The sequence below is a fragment of the Rana temporaria genome, chromosome 3 (assembly GCF_905171775.1).
Source record: "Rana temporaria chromosome 3, aRanTem1.1, whole genome shotgun sequence".
In the NCBI taxonomy this organism is placed as follows: domain Eukaryota; kingdom Metazoa; phylum Chordata; class Amphibia; order Anura; family Ranidae; genus Rana; species Rana temporaria.
Window position 1 is genome coordinate 427087864 of NC_053491.1, and position 26534 is coordinate 427114397.

At 43.9% G+C, this 26534-nt stretch overlaps 1 protein-coding gene across 1 annotated transcript in view; it reads right to left on the bottom strand.

The window, feature by feature from the left end:
• NOTCH3 (notch receptor 3) overlaps positions 1 to 26534 on the bottom strand; it is a 114413-nt gene that overhangs the window by 23540 nt on the left and 64339 nt on the right. Inside the window, exons 3-12 of the mRNA XM_040346266.1 lie at positions 15083 to 15225; positions 14473 to 14808; positions 14264 to 14386; positions 12443 to 12676; positions 10580 to 10735; positions 9105 to 9290; positions 8911 to 9024; positions 7549 to 7662; positions 6863 to 7096; positions 5036 to 5146 (exon numbers count right to left, since the gene is read on the bottom strand). Coding sequence (XP_040202200.1) covers positions 5036 to 5146; positions 6863 to 7096; positions 7549 to 7662; positions 8911 to 9024; positions 9105 to 9290; positions 10580 to 10735; positions 12443 to 12676; positions 14264 to 14386; positions 14473 to 14808; positions 15083 to 15225 — 1751 coding nt within the window. The remainder of the gene's footprint in view (positions 1 to 5035; positions 5147 to 6862; positions 7097 to 7548; positions 7663 to 8910; positions 9025 to 9104; positions 9291 to 10579; positions 10736 to 12442; positions 12677 to 14263; positions 14387 to 14472; positions 14809 to 15082; positions 15226 to 26534) is intronic.

Here is a 26534-nt window from a genome sequence, read left to right on the forward strand (position 1 = left end):
GCATTTTTTGCTGTAAAAAATGTAAGAACATTTGTTTTGTAATCATGAATTGGGTCCAACTGACATTCACTTTCGAACGCAGTGACGAGAAAATTCTGAGGAGCAGAACGGAAAATTTCTCTCAAAACGTACAACTTTCTATCAGTGAAAGTCATTCTGTTAAGTCCATCCATCCCAAAATGTTTTGAATGTTATAAGCTACCGGTAATTAACTTGTGAACTACTTTCAAACGACACTTAAAATGTGCCGAGAGTTTTTGTACAAATTTTGCCAAGAATGTTCAAACGTATTTTTTGTTGAAAATTCTACTAGAATGCATATCCCGCTTTAGTTCGGTTGTAGATGAATGCTACTGTAGGACATCAGATTCCTCACAATAGAATTTGCCCAAGTAATCTTCCCAGTTTATCGATTGTCGCTCTGATTTAATTTACTCCGAAATGGAATTTTAAAGTGGAGCTCCACCAAAAAGGGGAAGTTGCGCTTTAAAGGGGCTGTAAAGGTTCGTGTTTTTCCACCTTAATGCATCCTATGCATTAGGTAAAAAAAAAAAAAAACCTGGCAACGACAGCCCCCCAGCCCCCCGTTTACTTACCTGAGCCCGTTCACCTGCTGTGCGGGTCCCCCGGTGTCCTCTTCTCCACGGAGTCTGGCTGTTGATTGGCTAGATTGATAGCAGCGCAGCCATTGGCTCACTCTGCTGTCAATCACATCCAATGATGCAGCCGCCGTGGGGCGGGGTCGAGTCATACACTCCATGTCTATGGAAGCAGCCTGTATGACAGGGAGCGCGCCCTCGGGATTGAGCTTCACAGATGGGGGTTAGCTATTGCTTAGAGCTGCCGAGACAGCAGGCAGGATCAGGGCCACTCTGCGCAAACGAACTGCAGTGGAGGCAAGTATAACATGTCATTTCTAAAGAAAAAAAAAAAAAAAAACTAACCCATACAACCCCTTTAAGGCCTCCTTACCCCTCCTCTTTATTTAGTAGCATTTTTTTTTGCGGGGGGGGGGGGGGGGGGGGGCGGGATAGGTTGTCCCACTACTGCTCGAACCACCTAGAGGATCCGGGTGGAAGTTCTTCTGCTCCCCCCTGCAGTCTACTGGAACACTTCACAGGTCCCAAAAGACAGTGGGCTAGATTCAGGTACAATTGCGCTTTTTTTACAGAGGCGCAGGGCAACGTTTTTGCCCTGCGCCCCCGCAAATTTACTGCGCTGCCCTTGATTCACGGAGCAGTAGCTCTGTAAATTGCGTGGGCACGCCGGCAAAATGCCCGGCGTAAGCGCGCGCAATTTAAATGATCCCATAGGGGGCGGGAATCATTTAAATTAGGCGCGTTCCCGCGCCGATCGTAGAGCGCATGCTCCGTCGGGAAACTTTCCCGATGTGCATTGCGGCAAATGACGTTGCAAGGACGTCATTTGCTTCAAAGTGAACGTGAATGGCGTCCAGCGCCATTCACGAATCACTTACGCAAACTAATAGCAGGGGCAGCCTTACGCGAAAAACGCTGTACGGAAACGACGTAAACTGCGTATGCAGGGCTCGCGTAACGTTGTGAATCGGCGTTAGTATGCAATTTGCATACTATACGCTGAGCACAACGGGAACGCCACCTAGCGCCCATCGCAAGAATGCAGCCCAAGATATGCGGGCATAAAAGCCTTATGCCGCGCATATTTTAGGCTGCAGTTGGCGTAACGAGGTTCCTGAATCAGGAGCATTCGTTACGCCGGGGCAAGTAAGCAATTGCGCTGTGTAACTATGGTTACACAGGCGCAATTGGTTCTTGAATCCAGGCCAGTGTGACCATTCACAAAGGGCAGCGGGCACCTGGCTATGAAGCCCACAGTTGAGATGCCGGGGACAGAACACCGATGGAAAGAACGGTTTGGGTGAGCACATCGTTGGATCCTGGGACAGGCTTGTATGTTTATTAAGTCAGCAGCTACAGTAGTTTTTGAAGGTGCTGACTTAAAAACATAAAATTTGACTAGAGCTCGTTTTTAAAGTTTCCATATTACTAGCAAAATGTTCCCACATTTATTCATTTTCAGTGAACAAAATTGGATCCATAGCGGTTATGCCTGTGAAAGCCGAAATGAACAGGATAAATAATTTATCCGTTTCATTGATGTGTAGGAGAAATGCCAATCCCAATACATGAATACATGAAATCAAGACCATGTAAAGTTTACAATATTAAGGTTTAATACATGAATGCAACGCATCAATTTGAATTCACTGCTCGTTTAGTAATAAAAGACAATTGCTTGAGATGTATGTGACGTTTTGCACCATAAAATAAAGCCTGATGTTTGCAAATGTCCTAGGATAACAGAAAAACAAAACCAGCTTAAAACACTTATCAAAATCCCTACACAGTCACTGTAAATAATAAGGCAGAGGTAAAGTTGAAGAGGTAAATTCAGCTTCACGTTTAAAAAAAAATTACAAAAATTATAAAAGTAAAAAAAAAAAAAAAGTAATAAAAAAATGTTCAAGTTCAAAGTACTTGCTCTTGCAGCAGACATAACCATCTGCATTTCAGTTCATAATTGAGAAAAAACAGCTTGGAAAATGAGTGCGCCAATTATTAGTATGTCACCATCTGTTTCCAGCTGGACAGTGCTGTCCGATCCCCACCTCTACAAGGCCCTTATTGTGTACCAAGAGCTGTAAAAAATCTAATTACACACCACTCTGAGCATTCCTAAAATGTCTCACCCAACTTCAAAGTGCCCTCCTAGCTATTCCTACACTCAGCCAGCACTAATGAGATGATAGGTTCTCTTTCCCAGGAGGATCTACATTTGTCAATATACACATATGAATCGTATACTGTAAGAAAATCCTTCTCATTAATTATAATTTGCCTTTTCTGCTAGGAGGTCAGACACCCAGATGTTGGTCTTTATATGTAAACATACTGATCATTTCCGCCTTTGTAATAATAATGACAAAGTATAAAGCTATCCATTACAAGCTTACCCACTGTGTGCTGTCCTTTATTCTGTTTATTAGGTTTTTACTATACGAGATGTACACACTTTCCATTGGCAAATTGTATTTATATTATCTTTATTGCCCACATTTGCTACCATCAACTAAAGTTAAACTATGAGAATTAAAAAATATATTCCCTTGCAGTGTCACCCCCACAAGGGTTAAATGCTTGTTTAGCCTATGAGCAATCTGGATGTAGTATAAGGTGTATCAAGTACCCTATTCCTGGCTGCAGCAATCAGGCCGGGTTCACACTGGTCCGACAAACGCTCCGACATTGGGAACTCATGTAGCACGACGTGTGAAAATCAATGTTACCCTATGAGAGCTGTCTTAACTGGTCTGACACAAGTCGGTCCAACTTTGGATCTGCTCCCTGTACTACTTTGGTTCGGCTTTGATCCTACTTCAGCCCACTGAAGAGCATTGAAGTCGGATCAAAGTAGGAGCCTTGTCCATATCATCGGACTTTTGACATCCGACATGTGATTACAGCAGCAGTAAGGCCCCTTTCACACGAACACGTTTTTCAGGTGGTTTAGCGCTAAAAATAGCGCCGCTATACCGCCTGAAAAAAAATCGTGCCCTGCAGTCTTCAATGTGAAAGCCCGAAGGCTTTCACACTGAAGTGGTGCGCTAGCAGGACCGCTCCAAAAGTCCTGCTATCCGCATCTTTGGAGCAGTATAGGAGTGGGGTGTTTACCGCTCCTTCCCTTTAAAATCAATGGGACACCACGGTGATACCGCCCGCAAACCGCAGCTGTATTAACCCTTTTTCGGCCGCTAGTGGGGGTTAAAACCACACCGCTAGCGGACGAATATCGCAGTAAATATGATGGTATAGTGGCGCTAAAAATCGCACCGCTATACTGTACACGGCAGCTCCATCGCTCCCCTGGCCACTCATGTAGCCAGAGGCCCAGAATCCAGGAGGAAGACCGGGGGAGGATGTTGGCTTAATCAGCAGTGACAGCACAGCACTGGAGGGTTTCATTTTACGGTAGGTCTCTCATAATGTGCTAGTATGTGATGCATACTAGCACATTGCCTTGAGGGGATTTTTTTCTCTAACTGAGGTTTACTCCTGCTTTAAGCACCCAATTCTCGGTTTCCTTCCCCCGTAGCTGCTGTCACATTTTAAATCTTAGATCTCTGCCCACACAACCATGTCATGTATTCACAGAGATCAGTCAATAAACAAACCACAAGTCCCATCTGTCACCGTGGCAGTCATGACACTTCCTGCAGCTCTAACAGAAAGCCCATACAGAGGTACGGGCAGAGAGTTGGAGGAAGTGTCTGCAGGAACCTGACATTATACCTGCGATCCGCTGATCGAAAGTGCAATACTTTGCAGACACCTCCATAAATGTGAACCTAGCCTTTAAAGCAGGGATAGGCAACCTGGGGTCCCCCAGCTGTTTTGGAACTACATTTCCCATGAGGCATTAAAAGGCTGGCAGTTACAATTACTCCCAGAGGCATGATGGGACTTTTAGTACTGCAACTGCTGGGGGACCCCAGGTTGCCCTTTTCTTGCTTTAAAGCGGAGTTCCACCCAAAAATGGAACTTCCACTTTTTGGAACCCTCCCACCCTCCGGTGTCACATTTGGCACCTTTCAGGGGAGAGGGGGGTGCAGATACCTTTAAGGCATTTGCACCCACTTCCGGGCATAGACTCCTTTGGGAGTCACACCACTTCCCGTCAAATCCTACATTTTTGATTGCCCCCAGAACAGTAAAAAGGGGAAATCTTTCACACCACAGCCAGTGTTTATGTAAGGGACCTTGCTGAATTAGCCAAATACTGTGTTAAATATAAGGATATTGTCACAATCTGTTTGGGAATAGAAGGCCAAATTGTCTGCATTTAGGTACGTTCTCCAAAGGCCAGAAATAGGCTCAGGCAGTCTATACAGTGGCATATAATACCACCCTCCAACACCACCATGAGTTCAGGTCCATTACTGGGACTATATAGGGACTGCACCTCATAAGCAAAGTAAAACATTGATATTTAATACCTGTGAAACCTGGTTTGCAGACACACTCATATTTGTTAATTCCATCTTTACATTCTCCATAGTCACATGGGTTGCTGGCACAGTCATCATAATTATACTCGCAATTCACACCTAAAAATAAAAACAAAAACATTTATTTATTGTTAAATTGCAGCATGATCATTCCCACTGATTTAGGATTATTTCAGATCATCAATGCAGAACCAACTAAACCACTGATCTTGTCAACCAAACAGCAATGTCCTGGTAGAAGATCCCCCTTGACCAAAATCAATGTGTAAATGCCCCTCCTGTGAGTACAGTCTTGATGTTAACTTGTCCGTTAACATTTAAAAGCTATGCCTAAGAGCGGGCATCACATAATTCTCATGAACAGTTAGCAAAGAAAAGCCTCCTCTGCGTAGCCTTCTGAAATTCCCCTGGCTTCTTACTAGGGGCCGACTTCAAGAATAAGCCATGCCAATACTGGTCTTCGGGGAACTTTTATTGAATGCAAGTTGTAGTGCTTAAACGCTAAAGTCAAGAAAAGATGGGACCAAAAGGACAGGTAAAAATTGGATTTTTGTACTTCACTATAAAATCCTTTTTCTGGGACTCCATTGAGGGACAAAAAAACAACAACTTGGGGTTATACTGCTGCCTACAAGAGGAATGGACACTGACAAACTAAACACTGTAGGCCAGGCCAGGATAAACCCTCACACTACCAACATGTTTTTTTTTTTTTGCAAATGTTGCCAAAGTCTTTTTGTACCTAGGTGGCAGTATAATCCAAAGGTTAAATACATCCCATCTCCCTCAATGGATGAGAAACAAAGCTGGGAAAAGGTGAGGTACACACAGGGCGCTTTTATAGCCAACAATGACAGCAGGCATCTTGTGGTGTATGCTATGAGGCAAGACATTTACATTCAAAAGCTTAATGTAGTTGACTGCATACCTTCAAGATGACCGCAGACATCAGATAGCTGAGATATAAATGTCAAACGATCTTACCTTCAAATGTGGATCATTCCTGTAAAGCAGGGATATGCAATTAGCGGGCCTCCAGCTGTTGCAGAACTACAAGTCCCATGAGGAATAGAAGGACTGACAGCCACAAGCATGACTCCCAGTGGCAGAGGAATGATGGGACTTGTAGTTTTGAAACAGCTGGAGGTCCGCTAATTGCATATCCCTGCTGTAAAGCAAACCCAACCTAGTGTAAAAAATACCCAAGTTAACAAGAACCTGTGTGTCAATCTTCAAATTGATCTCGGTGTCCCTATGCAGCTTCTTGGATCTTGGGCTCAGACTGTGCAGAGGGCCTAGGCGCCCCTTCAAGTTCTGCAATTTGTCAAATGACAGCCTTCACAGCTGACCATTACACATTTGAATGAAAGGGGGTAGGGGCTTAATCTCAAGGAGAGAAGCAGTGGCCCTATGGATATCCTCTAAGGGGCTCTACAGGGACAAAGGGATCAACTTCAAGACCAGACAGGTACCCGCAGGCACTTCATCGATTCTGCCTGTTTATTTGTTCTACCAGGTCAGGGTCGCATTAACAAGCAAGCTCCAATTGTGCATGCCAAGGCCTATAAAGTTGTCAGAAATCCAGCCAGACATCTGGCAATAGCTTATCGAAAAAGGGCCAGCGGTTGGCCAAAAAAGTCCCCACAAGTGTGCAGGCTGGCCCTACCATTCCCATTTAAACAGAAGGGGAAAGACATAGACCTGGACTATCTGTCCTTAAATGGCAATCAAATATCCTTTAATAAAGCAGTGCAATTCATACCTCTAAAAACTTGTCAGGTGAGCTACACAGAATTTAAAATATTTTAGGCTCACCTGAGGTTCCTGGCTGACAGTAGCACAAGAATTTGTTGACCAGGTCAATACATTTTCCTCCATGAAGACAAGGGTTACTGTGGCATTCGTTTATCTGGTTCTCACAGCGATAGCCAGTATATCCAGGGTCACATGTGCAGGTAAAGCTGGCAATACCATCCCGGCACTTCCCATGGTGGCACGGATCAGGGGAACATTCATTTATGTTACGCTCACAAAGAGTACCCTCAAAGCCTGTAAGAGAAATGCAAGAACAATTAATAACAGGTGATGGAAGAAAAGATGGCAGCTATATGGTAGAAGTAAGCCAAAACAAGCAAAAACATGCCAAATAAAAGAGCCAAAACAGCAGATGTTTTTGGATGAGCCAATAGAAGGCCACGGAGGAGCTGAAAACCAAACATGGCGCTAAAAGCCGAGCATAGCCACTGAGGAACCCTAGCCTGGCAAAGCAGAAGATGAAGGAGCATGAAGCACACACACAGCACCAGCTAGGCCGGAGGGAGGGCTTGGGAGGAAGCGAGCTGCAGGCAGATGGAGCGGGTGGAAATCTACAGACAAGACTTACCTCCCTGAACATATAAAGAGACATCCAGAGAGCGTGAGAGAGAACAGGATACAGCATCAGAGACAGACCCCAGGAGTAAGGCTACCCTCAGTCAGACAACCTGCAGCGAAGAACTCACCCTCCGCACAACGACACTCGTAACCGTTGGGTCTATCCACACACTTGGCTCCGTTCTTACAGGGAGTGCTGGCACACTCATCAATATCTATCTGGCACATGGAGCCCGAGAAACCTAAAGAAAATGTATGGTTAAATACACTTCTACCAAAGGCCTTCGCCAAATTATGCAAAGCTTTTCACACAGGAAAATCATTCTTAACACATATTAAAGGATAGTAAATTTTTTAACTTCATAAAAGTCATTTAATTCTGTTATTCTATTCAGCTAAAGAGAAACGTAGATGGAGAAAATAAAAGCGCAAAACAGACCTAAAGAACAATACCAAAAAAAATAAAAAATTAAGAGGAAAGAAGACCCTTGATAATTTAAATTTTAAGCATAACAAGAAGGCGGAATTTTTTTTATTGAACCCCTTTGAATTTATGTTATGTTCACAAGGAAAAATAAAGTGGGTGAATTTCCCTATCTGAGATACAGAAAATAAAAATCTGACTTGTTACTTAAATCTGACAGGTTACTTAAAAACACTTTAAAGCAAACAACTGACTTAAAAAAAAAAAAACGCTTATTTTCATTGCAACAAGAAAATACTCCAGTACAATTACAATAAAGCCTTCTTATCCAGAGTCTATGTCTTGTCTCATGTATATTGCATAGTCATTACAAACTGAAACCTTCTTACAGAGTACATAGTCGGACAACATCCAAATTAAATATAAAGCATAAAGCTGTGATCTAGCGGGAACCCAGGTAGGTCAAACAGTAATGAGTGAATTACTTCAGGGACCCCACATTTTATCAAATCATTTAGGAGAGCCCCTAATAATATAGAGAAGTTGGTATAGTACGAGGGCCGCATTGATCAGATTCCTCCATTCTGAGAGGGTTAATGGGATGGATTTCTTCCCGTTGACCAGATCATCTTTGCAGAAAAATACATTATGCAGATCAGGTTTTTTTTTGGCATGGGAACTCACTGGTAGATCCTCCACCAACCCTAAAAAGCAAATCTTTTGACATTGAACATTGAGAGACCCAAGCCCATTTCAAGAAATCCACATACTTGTGACCAAAACAACCATATCCAAGGACATGGTAGAAGTTTGCCACTGGGCCACAAGTCATAAACAGAGTGGAGTCTGTCTGAGGTTAGGTTTATACAGGCGTTGGGGTGTAGATTAGGTTTGATGGTACAACCGTTTGGCTTTCTGACATGCTCTGGTAACAAGCCATTTTTAACAGAAATTATGGTATCAGAATATGGCAGAAAGTAAATCCCCAGAACACTGCCACAGGCTAGACGTATTATAATGTACGTAACCCTAAGTGTGAGCATAACTTATAGAACAAAATGCTTACCAGCAGGACAGCTGCAGGTGAATCCATTTACCATATCCTTACAAAGTCCCCCATTAACACATGGACTGCTGTCACATTCATTAATGTTGAGCTCACAGAATGTACCAGTAAAGCCTGAGGAGAACAAGAAAATTAAAGAACTTTAATCCTGCAAAAAATATACTGGCAACAGACATCCACTTGTCTAATCTTACCTGCCATACAAATACAGGTGAATTCCCCTATGCGGTCCAGGCATGTAGCATCATTCTGGCAGGGGGTGGACAAGCATTCATTGACATCAGTTTCACATCGAGGACCAGTGTAACCCCGACCGCATTGGCACTGGAAAGAACCCTGAGTGTTCACACAACGACCAAAGTGCTCACAGGGGTTGGCACCTGCAGAAAAGAACATAAATCTTAATTTCACTATATTTAAATCACAACTGCAGTTAAATAAAAAAATAAAGATAAAAAATAAAAATAAAAAATAAACTTTTGATTGCCTTTTTTTTGGAACAGTAGTTTATTTCCACCAATAGATGTCCTCAGTCTTTAACAGCCAGTGTTATTCAACCCACTTTAACTGAGCCCAGGCTGGCCTGGTACCACCCCCTGGGTCCATGTATATCTGATAGATAAAATATTCTAGATTGTAAGCTCTAACGAGCAGGGCCCTCTGATCCCTTCTGTATTGATTTGTATTGTGACTGTACTGTCTTCCCTGATGTAAAGTGCTGCGCAAACTGTTGGCGCTATATAAATCCCGTATAATAATAATAATAAATAATAATAATCTAAGTCTGGACAGGTGTTTTTTTACAACTTAACTCCAGACACAAAGACACCTCTACAATAGATACATACAGTATATATGATCTGTTCCAAAGTATTTGGGGGTCAATGAGGAAAGTAGAACTAAAATGTCTCCCCTAAACCAGGCTGTGTCTATGTTATAAACCAGAGGTTCTTAATGTGCAGTTGGCCAAGGGGCATGAATGAATTGCAAGGCATTACCCATTAATCTAAAATAAGGAATAAAACCCTTGTTTGCAAATTTGTGATTGACATCCGACTTGAAGAAGCTTTTTGTTTCAAGAAGAGACAGCATTTCACTCTCAATTGTGTTCCTGGCCAACGCTCTATATGAGCGTATTTTATTTTGCAAGGGTTGTTTTATTTTTTATGTGATGCTGGCACTCCTGGGGAAGCCCTGCTTTTGTGTTTTTTTTCTTCAGTTTTAAAAGAAGGCTCTATTGCACTTCAGCAAATATGTAAATTATCCTCATCCAGTCTTATAATTTGTATGTAGGTGAAGAGCACAGCCAGATACTGGGCCTCCGCTACGGTGGAGAACACAATATTGTTCTGGGTTAGTCATTGACAAAGCTGTGAAGCAAAGCCAGAGTTTGCCCCTTCAAAACCAAACAAGCAATGATATCTTGCTTTCTTTCTGCATAGGTTTTCCCCAAGAGAGCTCAAGCTGTAATCTGCAAAAATCCGAATTTTTTTGGGTGAACCCAAACAACTTTATGATGACTTGGCTACAGCAAGGGGTGTATTCCTATTTTCAGTCCAGCCCATACAAACTTTGTGTGTAAACGTTCTTAATATTCTATCTAACCCCCATCCATGGTCAATCGCTGTACTCCACAACATTCTTCGACGGGGATGCAAAAAATACATACCTATCGAGCATTCATCCACATCTTGGTCGCAAGCTCCTCCTGTAAAACCAGGCGGACATGTGCAGATTGCTCGCCCGTTCACTGGGTTAGTGTCACACATGGCATCCTTGTGGCACGGATTACTAACACATGCATCCTCTAAATGACACAGGAGACCTGGCAAAAAGAAGACAAGTAGGTTAAAAAAAAATAAAAAAAAAATTCTGCAACATGCCGTTATACTGGATTAACATTTAAATTGAAATTCTTATGCAAATAGAATATTTCAAAGTGTATGTCACACCTTCTATTGTTCTAGGTTAGCAGCCAAGCTAGGTCAAAGACGACTTAATATATATCTGTTAATCTCCTATAGGTTAAAAAGTCAGGGAGACAGCTAGGAGTTGGAAAATATCTCCCCCCACCATACCGCCATCATTTCCATGATCCATTTTTTTCCTTTAATAACTGTGCTCATCTTTATACAGTTTACATTTGGTTGAAAATGCTAAAATACTGTTTATCCTGCCAGTGAGGCACTCTTCCTGTTTGCAGTGTCACCGATATACGGGCTCATCTTGCCTCCACCGCAATGCACAGGTTTTTGAGTCTTCTTGTATAAAAAGGTTGTATTTATGGTGTTACACTACCCTCCAAGATGCTTACGTCACAGGTAGCACCACCGAAGCAGGAGGGGGTAATGACACTTAATCGACACAGCCTTCTTCATTTTATCATCCCCTTAACTGGGCAATTATGGGAAGGCAAGGCAGTAGGAGGTCTGCCTGATCATGTGACCATTGTGATCGCCTGGACCAGCTCTTAATCACTACTAGTGACCAGGAGCTGTCCGACAGCTCGGTCTCTGTTGTTGGTGCTCAGTGAGCGAGTTCTCTGTACAGAAACGTCTGCATGCCCATGGGCGCACATGGGCGATGTGTAAATGCTAAAGCCTACTCTCTTTGCCACAATACATATGCATTAAAGAAAAAAAAAAAAGTTATTTAGCAAAACCGTCATAATTAGACTTAGTGGACACTGCCAGGCAAAATAATGTTTTCATTTTGGATGGGGGGGGGGGGGGGGTTAGAGCCTCCATTACGCTTTTACGGTTTGCTCACAGCATTTCTGGAAGCAAGAGGAAACCTCTCAAACACAAACCGCAACACCTTTTTTTTTCCTTCTGCAGTTATCAAATTTTAACCTTTCGCATGGGGGATAAAGATTTTTCGTAGGAAGTGTAAGTTTTCAGATTAAAAGATAAGCAAGTAGTTTATGTCAGCTAAATCGAACTTACAACCTCACCTCTTACCGACAGGGCTTTGACGTGACAATTGTTCTCAAAATATCCTAAATCTGCTGAAGACAGGGAAAATGCTACCACGGATGTCACACATACAGGTCTACCACCAAGGCAGACTGATGCTAACGAGATAAAGGACGCACTGCACTCTATTTCCACTTACATTTTGTTAAATGGTGTTTGATTAAAGTATGTCAAGGCAATTTTTTTCATTATTTTTGGTGGGGAAGAAACTCCACTCAAGTTTTTATGGCTATTGGGCTCCTGTACAGGGATTTCCACTCACTTCCTGTCCTAGTGACAATGGTTTTATTACACAGGAAATGAAGGAAAATCTCCAGGGACAGACAAATCTGTGTGCAAGGGTTTTAGGCTTCCCCTGCTTAAAAAAGTAAAAAAAAAAAAAAAAAAGGAGGAGTTTTGCTTAACATTTTCACACCGTCTTTGCACACAATATACTGTATATAGGATAAGATTCATTAACCAACTTTAGTGCCACAATGATAACATTTCATACATTTTCTTCCTTACAGAAAACGGTATATTATGGGTATATAATGAGAAGACTATCCCACACTCACCAGTCTTGCCCATAGGACACTCGCAGTAAAATGAGGCTACGCGGTCATGGCAGGTGGCACCATTGAAGCAAACGGCGGTGGCGCAGTCATCTATGTTCTCGCTGCAGCTCTCGCCCGTCCAGCCATTGACACAGACACATGTGTGACCACCCTGAGTGTTAAAGCAGGTCCCGCCGTTGTGACAGGCGTTGGGCTGGAGCTGGCACTCATCCACATCTTCTGTACAGAACTGACCTGTGGCAATACAAATATATGGATTTTTTCCTTTTAAACACCCAAATCTTAAAGCGTTGTTAAAAGGCATTTTTTTATTATTATAAAAAACAAACACAATATACTCACCTGCTCTGTACAATGGTATTGCAAAGAGCAGCCCCAAACCTCTTTTTGGGTCCCCTGCTGGTGCTCCGGGGTCCTCCTTTTCTTTGTCTGCCCCCATAACACCCCAAACACTTGCTATGGGGGCAGACAAGTGGGGTTGCTCCCGAGCTGGGGTCTGTGTGTCCATAGACACACACAGCGCAGTTTGGCCCCACCCTCTACTCAAAGTATCTGATTGACAGCAGTAGAAGCCAATGACTGTCACTGCTGCCTCTATGTCCTGTGAGGTTGATCCTGTACAGCCCTGGATCAACAAAGGACTCGGGCAAGTATATTTTGGGGGGGGGGGGGGGATGTCAAGCTGATACAGGAAGGTTTTTTACTTTAATCCAAAGAATGCCTAAAACTGAGCAGTATGGTTCCTTGCTCTTGAATGCCACCCCCTAGTGACATTTAAACACTACCTCTGTTGGACAGGAGCACATGGTAGGGGATGATCACTAATGAATCCAAGCACATCTCTCTCTTCCACCCTGTGCTCAGATTTCTCCAGCCCTAGCACTGGCGGTCGGTGACTGCTCCAGGTACTCCTGTGATTGGTTAGTGAAGCCAACAATCACAGTGAACAGCCAACAGTGCGGCAAAGCAGGAAGAAAGGAGCAAGACAAAGCCAAGATCATAGCAAGCTAGTCCCTAATTATAAACAGTCCTGCCAGCTTCAGAGACAAAAAATATATTGGTTACAGTAAAGATTGTAACAGCTTTTGTTTAGTTTGGAGTTCTACATATATATTTATTCTAAACCACTTTCCACTGGTAGGCCGCCACATGGTGTCCTGGGCTTTCAGTGGAGATATCGGAATGCCTGCAGCTGCAGGCATCATTCAGATATCATTCTTTTCTGCCGGCGATTCCCTGCACAGTAAAAACAATCAAAGCAGCTGTTTAGTCGCTTGATCGTTTTTACAGGCGGTGTGAGAAGACGTGCCCCCACCCCACCCGCTGCCCTCTGGTACTTCTCCCGGCTCACCCGTACGTTCAGCGAGCCAGAAGTTTACCATCGAGAATACTGCGGACCAGATGGTCCCCGGCTATCTCTATGACTTTCGGAGGCCGGGCCCGACGTTATGACGTCACCGGCAGATGTAAACACTGCCGTGTTTTAGCTGGAAAGGCTAAGGTGTTTATATATATATATATATATATATATATATATATATATATATATATATATATATATATATATATATATATATATATATTATATATATATTATATATATATTATATATATGTGTGTCTTTGCTAAAGAAAAATAAAGAAATAAATAATACTAAAACAAAAAGGATATATAATGTTTGGGAGTTCGAGTAATTTTCGAACAAAAAAAACAAATGGTTTTTACATGTAGGAGCCAAGTATTAGAATTGGCCCATATGCAAAGTGGTCAATATAAAGTGGAGCAGAAAAAAAGTAAAGCAAATAGGTGGCTGTGACTTACCTGTCCACTCAGGAGGACACTGACAATTGTAAGTGTTGACTCCATCCACACATGTGGCACCATTCATGCATTTATGGTCAGGACAATCATCCACATTGATCTCACAGTTTGGTCCTTCAAAGCCTATGAACACAGAAGTTTAAGAGTAACATATCACAAAGTCACACATTTTAAAAAGAAGGGACAAATAAGGGGTGACATTTCCTTACCTGGCAGGCAGACACACTGGTAGGAGAGTTCTCCAGTTGGGCGGCAGGTGCCTCCATTCTGGCACTGGGAAGGTGCGCATGGCACATAGTTGGCCTCACAGAACTGGCCAGTAAAACTACTTGGGCAGCGACAGCGGAAAGAGCCAGGGGTGTTAATGCACTGTCCTCCATTTTGGCAGAGCCCAGATGTTCGGCATTCGTCAATATCCAGACGGCAGCTGCGGCCCTGGTATCCTGGTGGGCAGGTACAGTTGTAGCGGCCATTCCAATTGGTGCATCGGGCACCATTCTCGCATGGGTTAGTGGCACAGGCATCGATGAGCGAACAATCCTGACCTAAAAAAAAAAAAAAAGAGAACCACCAACCAATGAGGCAGCACAGTCGACAAGGCGGTAATACTCTTCCCTAGTTGAGATTTTGGGTAGGATTCCTGCCAAGCACATTATCTATGCAAGTTTATAAATGCTTTAGGTACATTAGATTGCAAATTAGAGGGACCAACGTGCATGGTTCTTTGCGTGCTGCTCTGCAGAATATATTGGATCATAAGAGGGTAAAAATTAATACTCTCTTCCCTTTCACAATTCCAGGTCCACAAGAAGCACCTACCTCTAAAACCCTTGGGACAGCTACATTCATACTGGACAGTTCCTCCTCGGATAGAGTTCCGGCAGACTCCGCCATTAACACAAGGTGTTGGCACACATGGATCTTTAAACTGGCAATAGTCTCCAATCCAACCAGTGGGACATCTGAAAAGGAAATCGGAATTCAGATTACAAATCACAGATATACATTAATCCCAACTACAGGCCATCACTAATACATGGTTATAGCAACACCAGGCTCTGCATTGTTAACAACACTTCAAAACTACAAAAAGGCAAGTGTCCCACTAAAGCGGCTATTTTAATTTTGGGAGGGCCCCAATGGAGCTGATCCTCCTCCTGGCTTTATACATCTTAAAGACTCAAGGGTTGAGATTTTGGCAGTTGGTTTCTCCGAGTCCTCCATATGAACATAATTATGCCTTTGAACTGTTATTTCTGAACAAGATCCCCCAATTATTTCCTTATTCTTAATTACAGTAAACTCATTAAGAGGAGCAGGACACCATTATTTGGTGCTATAACGGTTGCAGTAGTTGGGCGGAGCTGGGCATTCTTGTGTCATTATCCCACCAAGTAATTCCAAAGTTTTTAAAATGAATGAACTTTCTAGCATACTTACAAAACTAAGTATAACGGTAAAAATATAGACAATACACTGACACTGCAAAATAAATAAACTAAGGAACTGTTCACACAAAATGCAGTGCGGGAAAGCTGCGTTCCCGTGCGGCTTCACGGACAGCATTCCAATCGCACTGCCCTTGCGATCTGCTGAGGGAGTCAGTGCAAAGAAAATGCCCCCCCACACGCAGGGCATTTGTACACACTGGATCACAGGGTACAAAAAGTACCATGCAATGCCATTGACCTGCATTTCAAAAAAAGCAGCGCATGCACTACTTTTAGTGGGGTGCGATTTCAGCCCATTCAAAATGAATAGGGCTGAAATTGCACTTCACAGAACTGCACGCAAATTGCAGGAACTGCAATCTTGTTCCTGTGCGATTCACATGCCGTTCCTAGTATGAATGGACCCCCTTAAACTATATTAGAGATTAAAGCGGGGGTTCACCCTAAAATACAACTTTCTACCATGCCATTCAGCATACTAGCGTGAGCTACAGTATGCCTTTATTTTATTTTTTTGGGCTGTACTCACAGTTTAATCCGTTAGTTACGTTTCAGAGGCGTTCCTATGAAGAGGGGAACATGATTGACGGCCGGCTATGGTGCGTCACGCTTCCCGAAAATAGCCGGAGTAGGTCTCGGCTCTTCACGGCGCTATACGGCACCTGCGCACAGACTAGGAGCTGACTGCGCAGGCGCCGTGAAGAGCCAAGTCCTATTTCGGCTATTTTCAGGAAGCGTGACGCGCCATAGCCGGCCGTCAATCATGTTCCCCTTTCCATAGGAACACCTACTCCCCGCGGGGAGTCTGAAACTTAACTAACGGATTAAACTGAGTACAGCCCAAAAAATAAAGGCATACTGTAGCTCACGCTAGTATGCTCGATGCCATGGTAGACAAAATTTTTTTTATTTTTTTTTGGGTGAACCCCCGCTTTAATTTAGATTAAATATACAGTGCTTCCGTAATAAATTAATCCAATCTAAACCTCAAAATCATATCAACAGCCCACTGATAGAAGTCATTATGTGATTAAAGATGAAGTCACAAGGGTCGATTTACAAAAACTGGGAGAGTGCAAAAACTGGTTTAGCTCTGCATAGAAGCCAATCCACTTCCAGGTTTTAGCCCAAGTTCACAATGTAGGCCGGTTTGAAATCGTGCAAGTTCAGCTTAACTTACACAATTTCAAACCAGCATTTCAGTGAGAGTTTGGGGGCGATTTGAAAGACATCTGTGCAAATTCATGCACAGATGTCCATTGAAATCGCCCCTGAAGTCACCAAAAGTAGTGCAGGAACTGCTTTTGGAAATCGCTGTGGTGCCGCAAAGTCAGCGTTGCACCGTTTGGGACAGTGCTGTTACCGGCAATAGGCTGTGACTTGGCATGCGATTTAACATGTCAAATGGCTACGGTGTGAACGGGGGCTTATTGTCAAAGCTTAATTGAACAAGTTGAAAGTACCCCGATGACGTCACATATGATGAAACGCGTAGGAAAGCCATGTGAACACGCTACTGCGTGATCGAAGTTCGGCCATTTAACATAAGGGAAATTGATCAGATTTGGATATGATGTGTATACATCTATGCAGTTTTCATGCAAGTTCACTACAATTTTAATAAATGTGAAACTTGTACAGTATAGCACTATGTGGATCTTTATATTTTTCATGCACTACGGTTATTGAGCATTAATGAGTGTTTCTGGATGTTGCCTCCTGGCTTGTTTGGAAGTCCTCCATTGTACATCATTCATGGCCATCTGAGAGGACATCCAGGCTACTAGTGAGTGCTCAATCGAATCTCAGACCCACTTTCTGAGCCCCCGAGTAAGGGTGGTCGCTGGTTTTCTGGTAAGCTTTCAATGGTTTATCTGTGAAGGGTGACACGCTGGTGATTCTTCCGTTTTAAGCCTCGTACACACGGGCCAGAATCTCGTCAGGAAAAACTTTTTTTTTCCTGACGAGATTCTGGCCCGTGTGTACGAGGCTTAAAACAGAAGAATCACCAGCGTGTCGACCTTCAAAGATAAACAATTGAAAGCTTACCAGAAAACCAAGAATCTCTTGCCGCCCGAGTGTACACACACTCCTTTCAAAAGAACCGCAGTTCTTTTGAAAGGCAAGAACGCGGTGACGTCATCGCGTACGACGAGCATGCGCTTGTCACATTCGATGCCGTCGCCACCATCTTGCTTCACCCTACCTATGCCGTGGAAGCTACCGCGCATGCGCCAAAGTCATTTCAAGCATGCACGGGTTTCCACGGCGACAGGCAAGTATACAGACGTTTGGGTTTCTCGTCTGGAAACAGGCCGACAAGAATCTCGAGGAGAAAATAGAGAGCAAGATCTCCATTTTTCTCGTCGCGATTCTGGGCAGATTTCCAGACGAGAAACCTAAAAAAGACTTGTACACACGCTCGGTTTACTCGGCAAGATAGCTCTGCCAGAAGTTTTCTTGCTGGTTCTTGTCGAGAAAACCGAGCGTGTGTACGAGGCTTCACACTTACCACATGGACTTTTCATCCTCAGCCACGGCTTTTGGATTTATTTATTTCTATGGACTTTAGTTTGACCACTTCCCATTTGAACACACTGACTTATGCACTTTATTGTATAGCACTTTTCACTTTATTTATATGTAATAATACGCTTAGCAATGCACTTGTAATATAAGTTGAAATTAGAAGCTGATTGGCTACCAGTTGCCTGCACCCAATTTTGCACTCTGGTTTTAGTAAATCAACCCCTAAGGCTATGTTTACACTTGCGGCAGACCTTGACTCCTCTGAAAAATGATCTGAGGCAGATTGCTTTCTGGACATAGGAGGTGAGGAGGCGATAGGTTAACTCCTCAATCTATTTTAACCCTGTAAAGCCTGCACAACCACATGCATTACACAAAGTTGCAGGGCGATTATGACGAGGCCCTATTTACTTGAATGGGACGCATTTAGCAGTGGTACTGCCTGCCAAATGCAACAGGGGGTATAACCTGCCATGGCACGTGTACAACCTTGTCCCGCTGCCTGTACGGCTAAGAGGGGCAGTCAGAAGGATGTAAAAGCACAGCTCACTCACTGATCTTGACCATTTCTAGCTCACTGAGTTTTTGGCAGGATCAACATATTTTTAGCTTACAGAGCAGATCTAACAAATCACTTTCAATGGTATATTTAACAGTCCAAAAAAGAACAAGCAAGATGAGATTATTGTTAGAGTCTGCATTTACTTTAACCAATGTAAATAATTCTGCATATAAAGAACTTTACATCGCAGTATGCCTTAGAAATGGTTGACTCGCATGCCAACGCAGGGCACATACCACAATATGACAAGTTATGGAAAGTGTGACACCCTGCACACCTCAACCACAGTTTCAACTGAGGCAAAACATTAGCAAGATGAAAAGGCAGAACCTTTTTACACACCGGAGGAACACGTTTTGATCTGGTTTGATCAAACTTAAATATTAAGATCTGTTCAGTAGGCTGCAACGAGCAGCAGGCTGAATTTCAGAGCTGCTGTGGCTGAGTGGGTGGGTACCCATGAAGGCTCTTGCTCACGCTGTGGTTCTTGGCTCTCGCCCATGATCTTTAGAACTCTGCATTTTTCTCAGCTGAAGAACTCAGAATTCCAAGCGAATAGTAAAGAAACAAGAGTGGAGGAACAATGAGAAGCTCAGTAACAACCAAAGCGGACTTTTTTCTCTTTCGGACAAAGCCTGGTCTATCGAATCACCTTGAAACCATCTTAGTTACCGCAAGGTTCACTCACCAGTGGTAAAGCAATGGTCAGTTTTTTGGCCCTGTGAAGGCAATGAGAGGGTTAAAACAGCCAGCCCACCCAAAGCGATAGTCAAGTTAGAGATGGAGCCTGGTGGGCTGAGTCAGTTCCTGGCTTCCTATGTGACTTGGATATGCCAGCAGCGAGATCTACTCATCACAATTCCAGACCCTGACTCTAGTTTTGGAAATCGGACTTCCAGGATTTCTAGTTAAAATTCTCCAAGATTTAAAATATATGAAAGAATCCAGATGGACAAGTGGAACCCCTTATGGTGTCCATAGTTGGCCCTGTCAACTGAAAAAAATAGGCGTGCTGACCCTTAATATCAGCAAGTAGAACTAGTGTGTTTTTTGGGCCAATTTGTATGTCTTGGCTGTGGCCCATACGGCTTTAGGAATATCATTTCTGTACTCCAGTTGATAAATGGTGCACTTCCTAATGAAATATTCCAGTTTAATTAAATATTTCGGGGAAGGTTTAAGACCCCTTTCTCTGGTCCAAAATGCCAAGCTGAAGTTGTTACTATGACAAGTAAAATGCTGTGATTGTTTACTGAAAAATTAAGTTAGAGGGGTTGTAAAGTTAAAAATATATATATATTTTTTTTTGCACAAAGTGTCCCCGAACCTGGTCTTCTGGGGTCCCTCGGCGGCTGTCTCGGCTCCTCTCCGCAAGAACTCAACACCTTCATGGGAGCTTGCATGGTGTTGAGTTCCTGCAGGCGCACTCCCGTGATACAGCCCTTTAATGCATCCAAAAAATTCATGCCAAATGTTTATTGGCTCAGAGCACTGGCTTCCAAAGCGGGCCAAACATGTTACAATTTGGTTGCACAATGACCTTTAGATTTATCAACAATGTGGCCAGCTCAAACCTCTAAAGGCTTATTGCTGGAAAGCCTGCAAACCAAGAGAAGTTGAACAGCAGGTTAGATGAGGAGGTACAAACGAAATTTAGAAATATTGAGTAAGCAAGCAAAAGGAGGGCAAAGGGTCAAAGAGCGAAGGTGGGCAAGTTTTAGCTTCACAGGGTCAAGTGAGTCTTCTTTGGTCAGCAGAGCAAACAGACTGTCACGAAGGGGGAATGGAGACAAAAAGCAGCGAGAAACTTACAATAACCTCACCCGTATAGTAAAGGGGAAAGAATAAGTGAAAAACGTGTGAAAAAAGACAAAATTGAGTAAACAGGAAAGAAGGAGACGAAGGGCGGGGGCTGAGAGAGCCAGACAAGAAACATCTGGGATGCGTTAAGAGTGCTCGCTCTGTAACCCTTTCCTCGTCAAGAAATGAGCCTTGTAAAGCCGAATTATGGATGAAACTCAGAAAAAACTATTAAAGATTGATTCCAAAAGGTGTGCTGTGCCAACAATCTAACTGAAAGCCAAAAGAGTTTAATCTTCTGTATGGTGCCAATTATTTCATGGGAATTCAGTTGAGTGCCCTCGAGGTAGAGACATGGCATAACGCGAGGACAGGGGCTAGAAAGAATTTACTTAAATCCTTCTTATAATATTTGCAGATGTGTAAAACCCCATCCCATTAATAAAAGTGCAGGAAAGCCTTGTGTCTGTATTCATCCTAGCAACCAATAACAACTTGGCGACATTTTCACAATTCAGTTTGATTGGATGCCATAAGCAAAACGTACATTCTCATCACCTTTGCTCCAGTTTTTAATGTGGGGCACACATGAGGATAGAACCAGGGCTGCAGTTAGAAATCATGGGGTCCCGAAACCGATCCCCCTTATTGAAGAAACCAATAATTGGTTCTAATATTTTGACCCCCTATGTGTGCCCCCCTCTCAACTATAGCTCTGCCAGCTTTCCTCCTCTCCTCCCGGAAGCGCTGCAGGTGAGGGGGCACTCAAAGCGGCCCGGGGGCACAAATATTAGAACCAAGGATTGGTTTCTTCAATAAGGCAGTACCAGCCTGACCTCCTGCTTGGGAGCTGCCTGGGCCCCCCCTTGTGAACTGTTGAGACCCGGGCCCAGTACAGGAGGGCCAGTTGTACTGCCTTATCAGCAGCCTGGAAAGAACTATGAACATGAGGCGTTTAGAAGATCCTGTGTGCTGGAGTGCAAAATTCCTTGGGCTTTCTGCCACCGCAAGAATTGCATACACTGCATATAGCTGCCAATACAAATGAATGGCTGTATGAGACCATACATGCGTGTACGGCACTTCTCCAATGTAAAATGGAGCGTTTGGCTTCAGTCACATATTTTAATGCACGGAACGTAGGTTCTTGAGCCCTTAGAGGAAAAACGCTGCACGCTCGCTGTATCACGGGAGCAGGCCCACAATTACTCCTCACCATACAAGCTCTCACATGACTGTCATCAGTACTTTCGGGGAGGACCAGAGACAGCCGCCGTGGAACCCCAGAAGACGGGGATCGGGGCCACTCTGTGCAAAACAAACTGCACAGTGGAGGTAAGACCCCATTCACATCTAGGCAGACAAATTCGCGGTGTTTTGTCCCACGAATTGCGGCGGCAAATAGCGGCGTTTTGCGGCGACAAAACACCGCGATTGTCCGCCTAGATGTGCCCCTCTATGGAGATGGTTCCCAAACGCCGAAAGCCGCCTGAAAAAAATGTCCGGGACCTTTTTTCAGGCGGCAGGCGTTCAGCGTGGAGATGTGAACCATCTCCATAGAGGGCAATGTCTTTTCATCCCTCTGGTGGCAGCGGCGTCGCACTACAGGCGACAAAACGCCTAGATGTGAATGGGGACTAAGTATAACATGTTTGTTATTTCAAAAGGAAAACATTTTTTTCCTTTACAACCGCTTTAATGCTTTATTTTGTTGAGAAATCACTTTGAAAGACAGCCCTATAGCACAGGGATATGCAATTAGCGGACCTCCAGCTGTTGCCAAACTACAAGTCCCATGAGGCATAGCGAGACTGACAGCATCAAGCATGACACCCAGAGGCAGAGGCATGATGGAACTTGTAGTTTGGAAACAGCTGGAGGTCCGCTAATTGCTTATCCCTGCTATAGCATCTCTGGCCGAGGCCATCTTGAGTAAGGGCAGAGTATTCATGTAGCATTTACTTCCTGGAATCCATTTGCCCTTAGCTCAGGCATGAAAGCCCCTCCTGAAGACTCCTGGGATACACAACATTTGCCTAGGCCCGGAAACCTGGAAGTAACTGAAGAAATGTAAATCTAGCTGCATTAACAACAGTCAAAGTTGATGGAGAAAGTGAAGTTCCACTTTAAGTATGACGACCGATGAAAACTCTAAACTCCTTACAGGATTTACATCTTTAAAAAATGTGTTTTTCTGAAAGGTTGTTGGACAACTCTACTTTTGCTCCAAGTTTCAAAACATCATATAAAAGTAATATTGCCAATGTATGCATTCAATCAAAACTGAAGTAAAAGAGTTAAAATACATAATGACCAAAGAATGCATGCTAGAATAGACTTCTAATTTAAAACTGGAGCCAAAGGGACGGTTGCCAAAACACAAAAAGCGGAGAAAAGTGTGTGTGGGATAGAGACAAAGGCTTTCCCAGAATGCACTGCGAGACTAGAACCTGAAAGACGGTTCTGCAGACCCCGACTAGAAGGCAGAACGTACGCCAAGCGTAAAAGCCAGACTGGCAAGGACAGGTGGATATATCAGGCCAGATGAAAACCAGATGTTCCTACTAAAGTCCCAATTTCCCACGATCCCCTCTTTGGCCCCCCTTCGTGAGACAGCTGGACTTGAACTTAATCACACAAGAGAGGGATAAATATTTTACTTTTCACCCCGCTCTTCCCTCTTTTCCAAGGGAACACAGACATCCGGAAAGAATAAAAAAAAAAAAAAAATACACAAATTCTAATAAATCATAAGCTGCCTAGAAGTGGCCCTGTCACTGGGATATCAGCCTGGGGCCGAGTGATGGCATCATTGCAGAACGGTGTGGGCTGGTGTAACATGACACATTCAAGAGTCAACCAAAAGACATCCAAACAAACTACATCTTACCCAATAAAGACATAGGAGTGTACAGCAACCAAGAACATGACTGTATCAGATAATAATCTGCCTGGCTTGATTAATAAAGAGCTTCAAAAACATAAACGAGTAATAATGCGCTGGAAACCTAACTTTATTGCATGCCAATCAGGGAAGGGGGATGGCCTAAGGCAGCGCGCTATCAACTGCCAAAAAAGAAAATGAACCGCCAGGTCCCTGCAAAAAAGGTAATATACCAGGGTTTGACAAATTTGCTTGGAATCTAGGAGCCAGCTAAAAAAAGTTAGGAGCCAGAAAACGCGCCCCGTCCCGCTAAGCTCACACGCAGAAGTGAACACATACGTGAGTAGCGGCCGCATATGTAAACGGTATTCAAACCACACATGTGAGGTATCGCCGCAATCGTTAAAGCGAGAGCAATAATTCTATCCCTAGACCTCCTCTGTAACTCAAAACATGCAACTTGTAGATTTTTTTTAAACGTCGCCTTTGGAGATTTTAAAAGGTAAAAGTTTGTCAGCATTCCACAAGCGGACGCAATTTTGAAGCGTGACATGTTGGGTATCAATTTACTCGGCATAACATTATCTTTCACAATATAAAAAAAAATTGGGATAACTTTACTGTTGTCTTATTTTTTTAATTAAAAAAAGTGTATTTTTTCCCAAAAAAAAGTGCGCTTGTAAGACCGCTGCGCAAATACGGTGTGACAGAAAGTATTGCAACGATCGCCATTTTATTCTCTAGGGTGTTGGAATAAAAAAATATACATCATATTTGGGGGTTCCAATTAGAGGGAAGGAGATGGCAGTGAAAACAGTAAACAGCAAAAAAAAAAAAAAAACACACATTAGAACTGCTGTTTTCCTTTTAATGCCAACGGCCACCACCAGATGGCGCCAGGTCACAGAAGGCAGCTTTGGCATTCACAAGGCTGCAAAGCCGCGGCCTAAATTACCAGCCGTCGCGATCGCGCGGCGGTGGAGGCGCACGGAGACACAGGATCGTGTGCCCCCGACCTCCCCTGCAGCGCGATCGCGGCGGGCCCGCGACGGCCGGTAATTGAGGCCGCGGCTTTGCGACCTTCTAGCCTGCAAAGCCGCGGCCTCAATTACCGACGGGCGTGGGCGCCAGGTCACAATTGTTGCAATTGCGACCTGGCGCCCGGATTTTGTTGCGGCCTGTAATATACTTACCTCCATGGGAGGCTGTGTGATCCATCCTCCCTCCGGTCAGAGCCTCCTGAAGACTCTTCAGCATTTGACACTTCTGGGAGTGTCGGATACAGCTATCCCCTGACCTACACTGCTGTTCTATCTGCCGCTCCCCCCCCCCCACGTCGTACCGGGCCATGACCGTGTTGCAGGAGTGAACCACCACATGGGGGACACAGGATTCTGACACTTCAGAAAGTAGCACTTTCACACGCGGTCGAAAAAGGGTTAAGCGTGCCCACAAAGCACCGCTGCCGAGGCGCTTTGGCGGCGCTGCCCATTGATTTCAATGGGCAGGGGCACTTTAGGAGCGCTGCTAAAGAGCTGCAAAGATGCTGCTTGTGGGATTGTTTTTTTTTTTAACGTTCCGAAAGCGCACCGCTCCAGTGTGAGCTTTAGAAAAGGATTTAGATCAATTTTAAACTCTGCCTCCTGTAATGAATAAATCGTGCCCATCCAAACTGGATGAAAAACCCCTCCCCACAAGATTAGGCTGTAGCCATTTAACTGCTGTGAAGAGAGTTAGGCCCCTTTCACACGGGGCGGGTCAGTAATGATCCTGCTCCGTAAGCTCAGCGGGGATCGCTCCGTAGATCCCCGCTGAGCCGGCGGATGACAGGGCGGTCCCCCCACACTGTGCGAGGACCGCCGTCTTTTCTCCGCTCTCCCCTATGGGGGGGATCGGATGAACACGGACCGTCTGTCCGCGTTCATCAACTCTCCTTTTGCGAGGAGGAACCGAGACAGCCGCCGAGGGACCCCAGAAGACAGGATTCTGGGCCACTCTGTGCAAAACGAGCTGCACAGTGGAGGTAAGTATAACATGTTATTTTAAAAAAATAAAAAATGTTTGCCTTTAGTGTTCCTTTAAATTTAGAATGGTTTTCTGTTGTGCCTACAGCCTTACAACTTATCAGGTACTTCTTTTCATATTGGTGCGTTTGAAGATTCCCCAAAAATTTCTTATGAGAAACAACAAGCAGCAGCGGGACATTAAGTACTGGCAGCTTCCCTAATTTTTAGGTTGCCAGTTCCCTGGACTGAGAGCCCAAAAAAAAGGTCAGGTCAAAGTTTTATATGAGTTTTGTGACTGTATAGGGGAGAGGCAGCATCCCGAGACGAGCTGCCCTAATTAGTAAGGATATACGATGTGTTTGTCTGAGCTGGCTGATGTACAGCTCTCCACCCCGATCTACCTCCCGCACCCTCAGCCACTAACCAGACCCGTTCAACCAGTTGTGGCCGACGCTCATTCCCACGCCTGGCTGTTTTTAACCTGTCTTTAAAAAGCTTTAAACTCGAAGATTTGTCTATAAGCGGTTTGCAAACATTGACTGTGCTCTCAGATCATAGGGTGCTTCATTCATACATATACATACACACAAAAGGGACTTTTACTCCACAATGTATAGACATTAATAGGTCTGCTCCCACGCTCTCTCTCGTGCACTGCATGGAAAAAATAATGTTCACAAGCAAAGGCATAGAAGGAAAACATAAAAAAAGATAAAACCAATGATAAAACTGCAAACAACTGAAAAATGTGCAAAGTTGTCAGATGAGGATAAATAAGAAGCTCTTAAGCATCCATTGCAAGGAACGACATGGCAAACATGGTGAGCACTCACAAATATTTGCAGCACACACACATTTTTAAAAACGCCCCTGAGCAACACGTACGTGTTGACTCCACAGACTTCCAAGCATTTGGCCGGAGTCCTGAGGGTCACCTGCAGCCTAGGTAGGTATTCAATTACAGGAAATGCACTGACCCATCCATTTTGAAAACCTAGAGGTCAAAGACGACCCGTGGTTCGAGTGCTGCTTGCGTGCA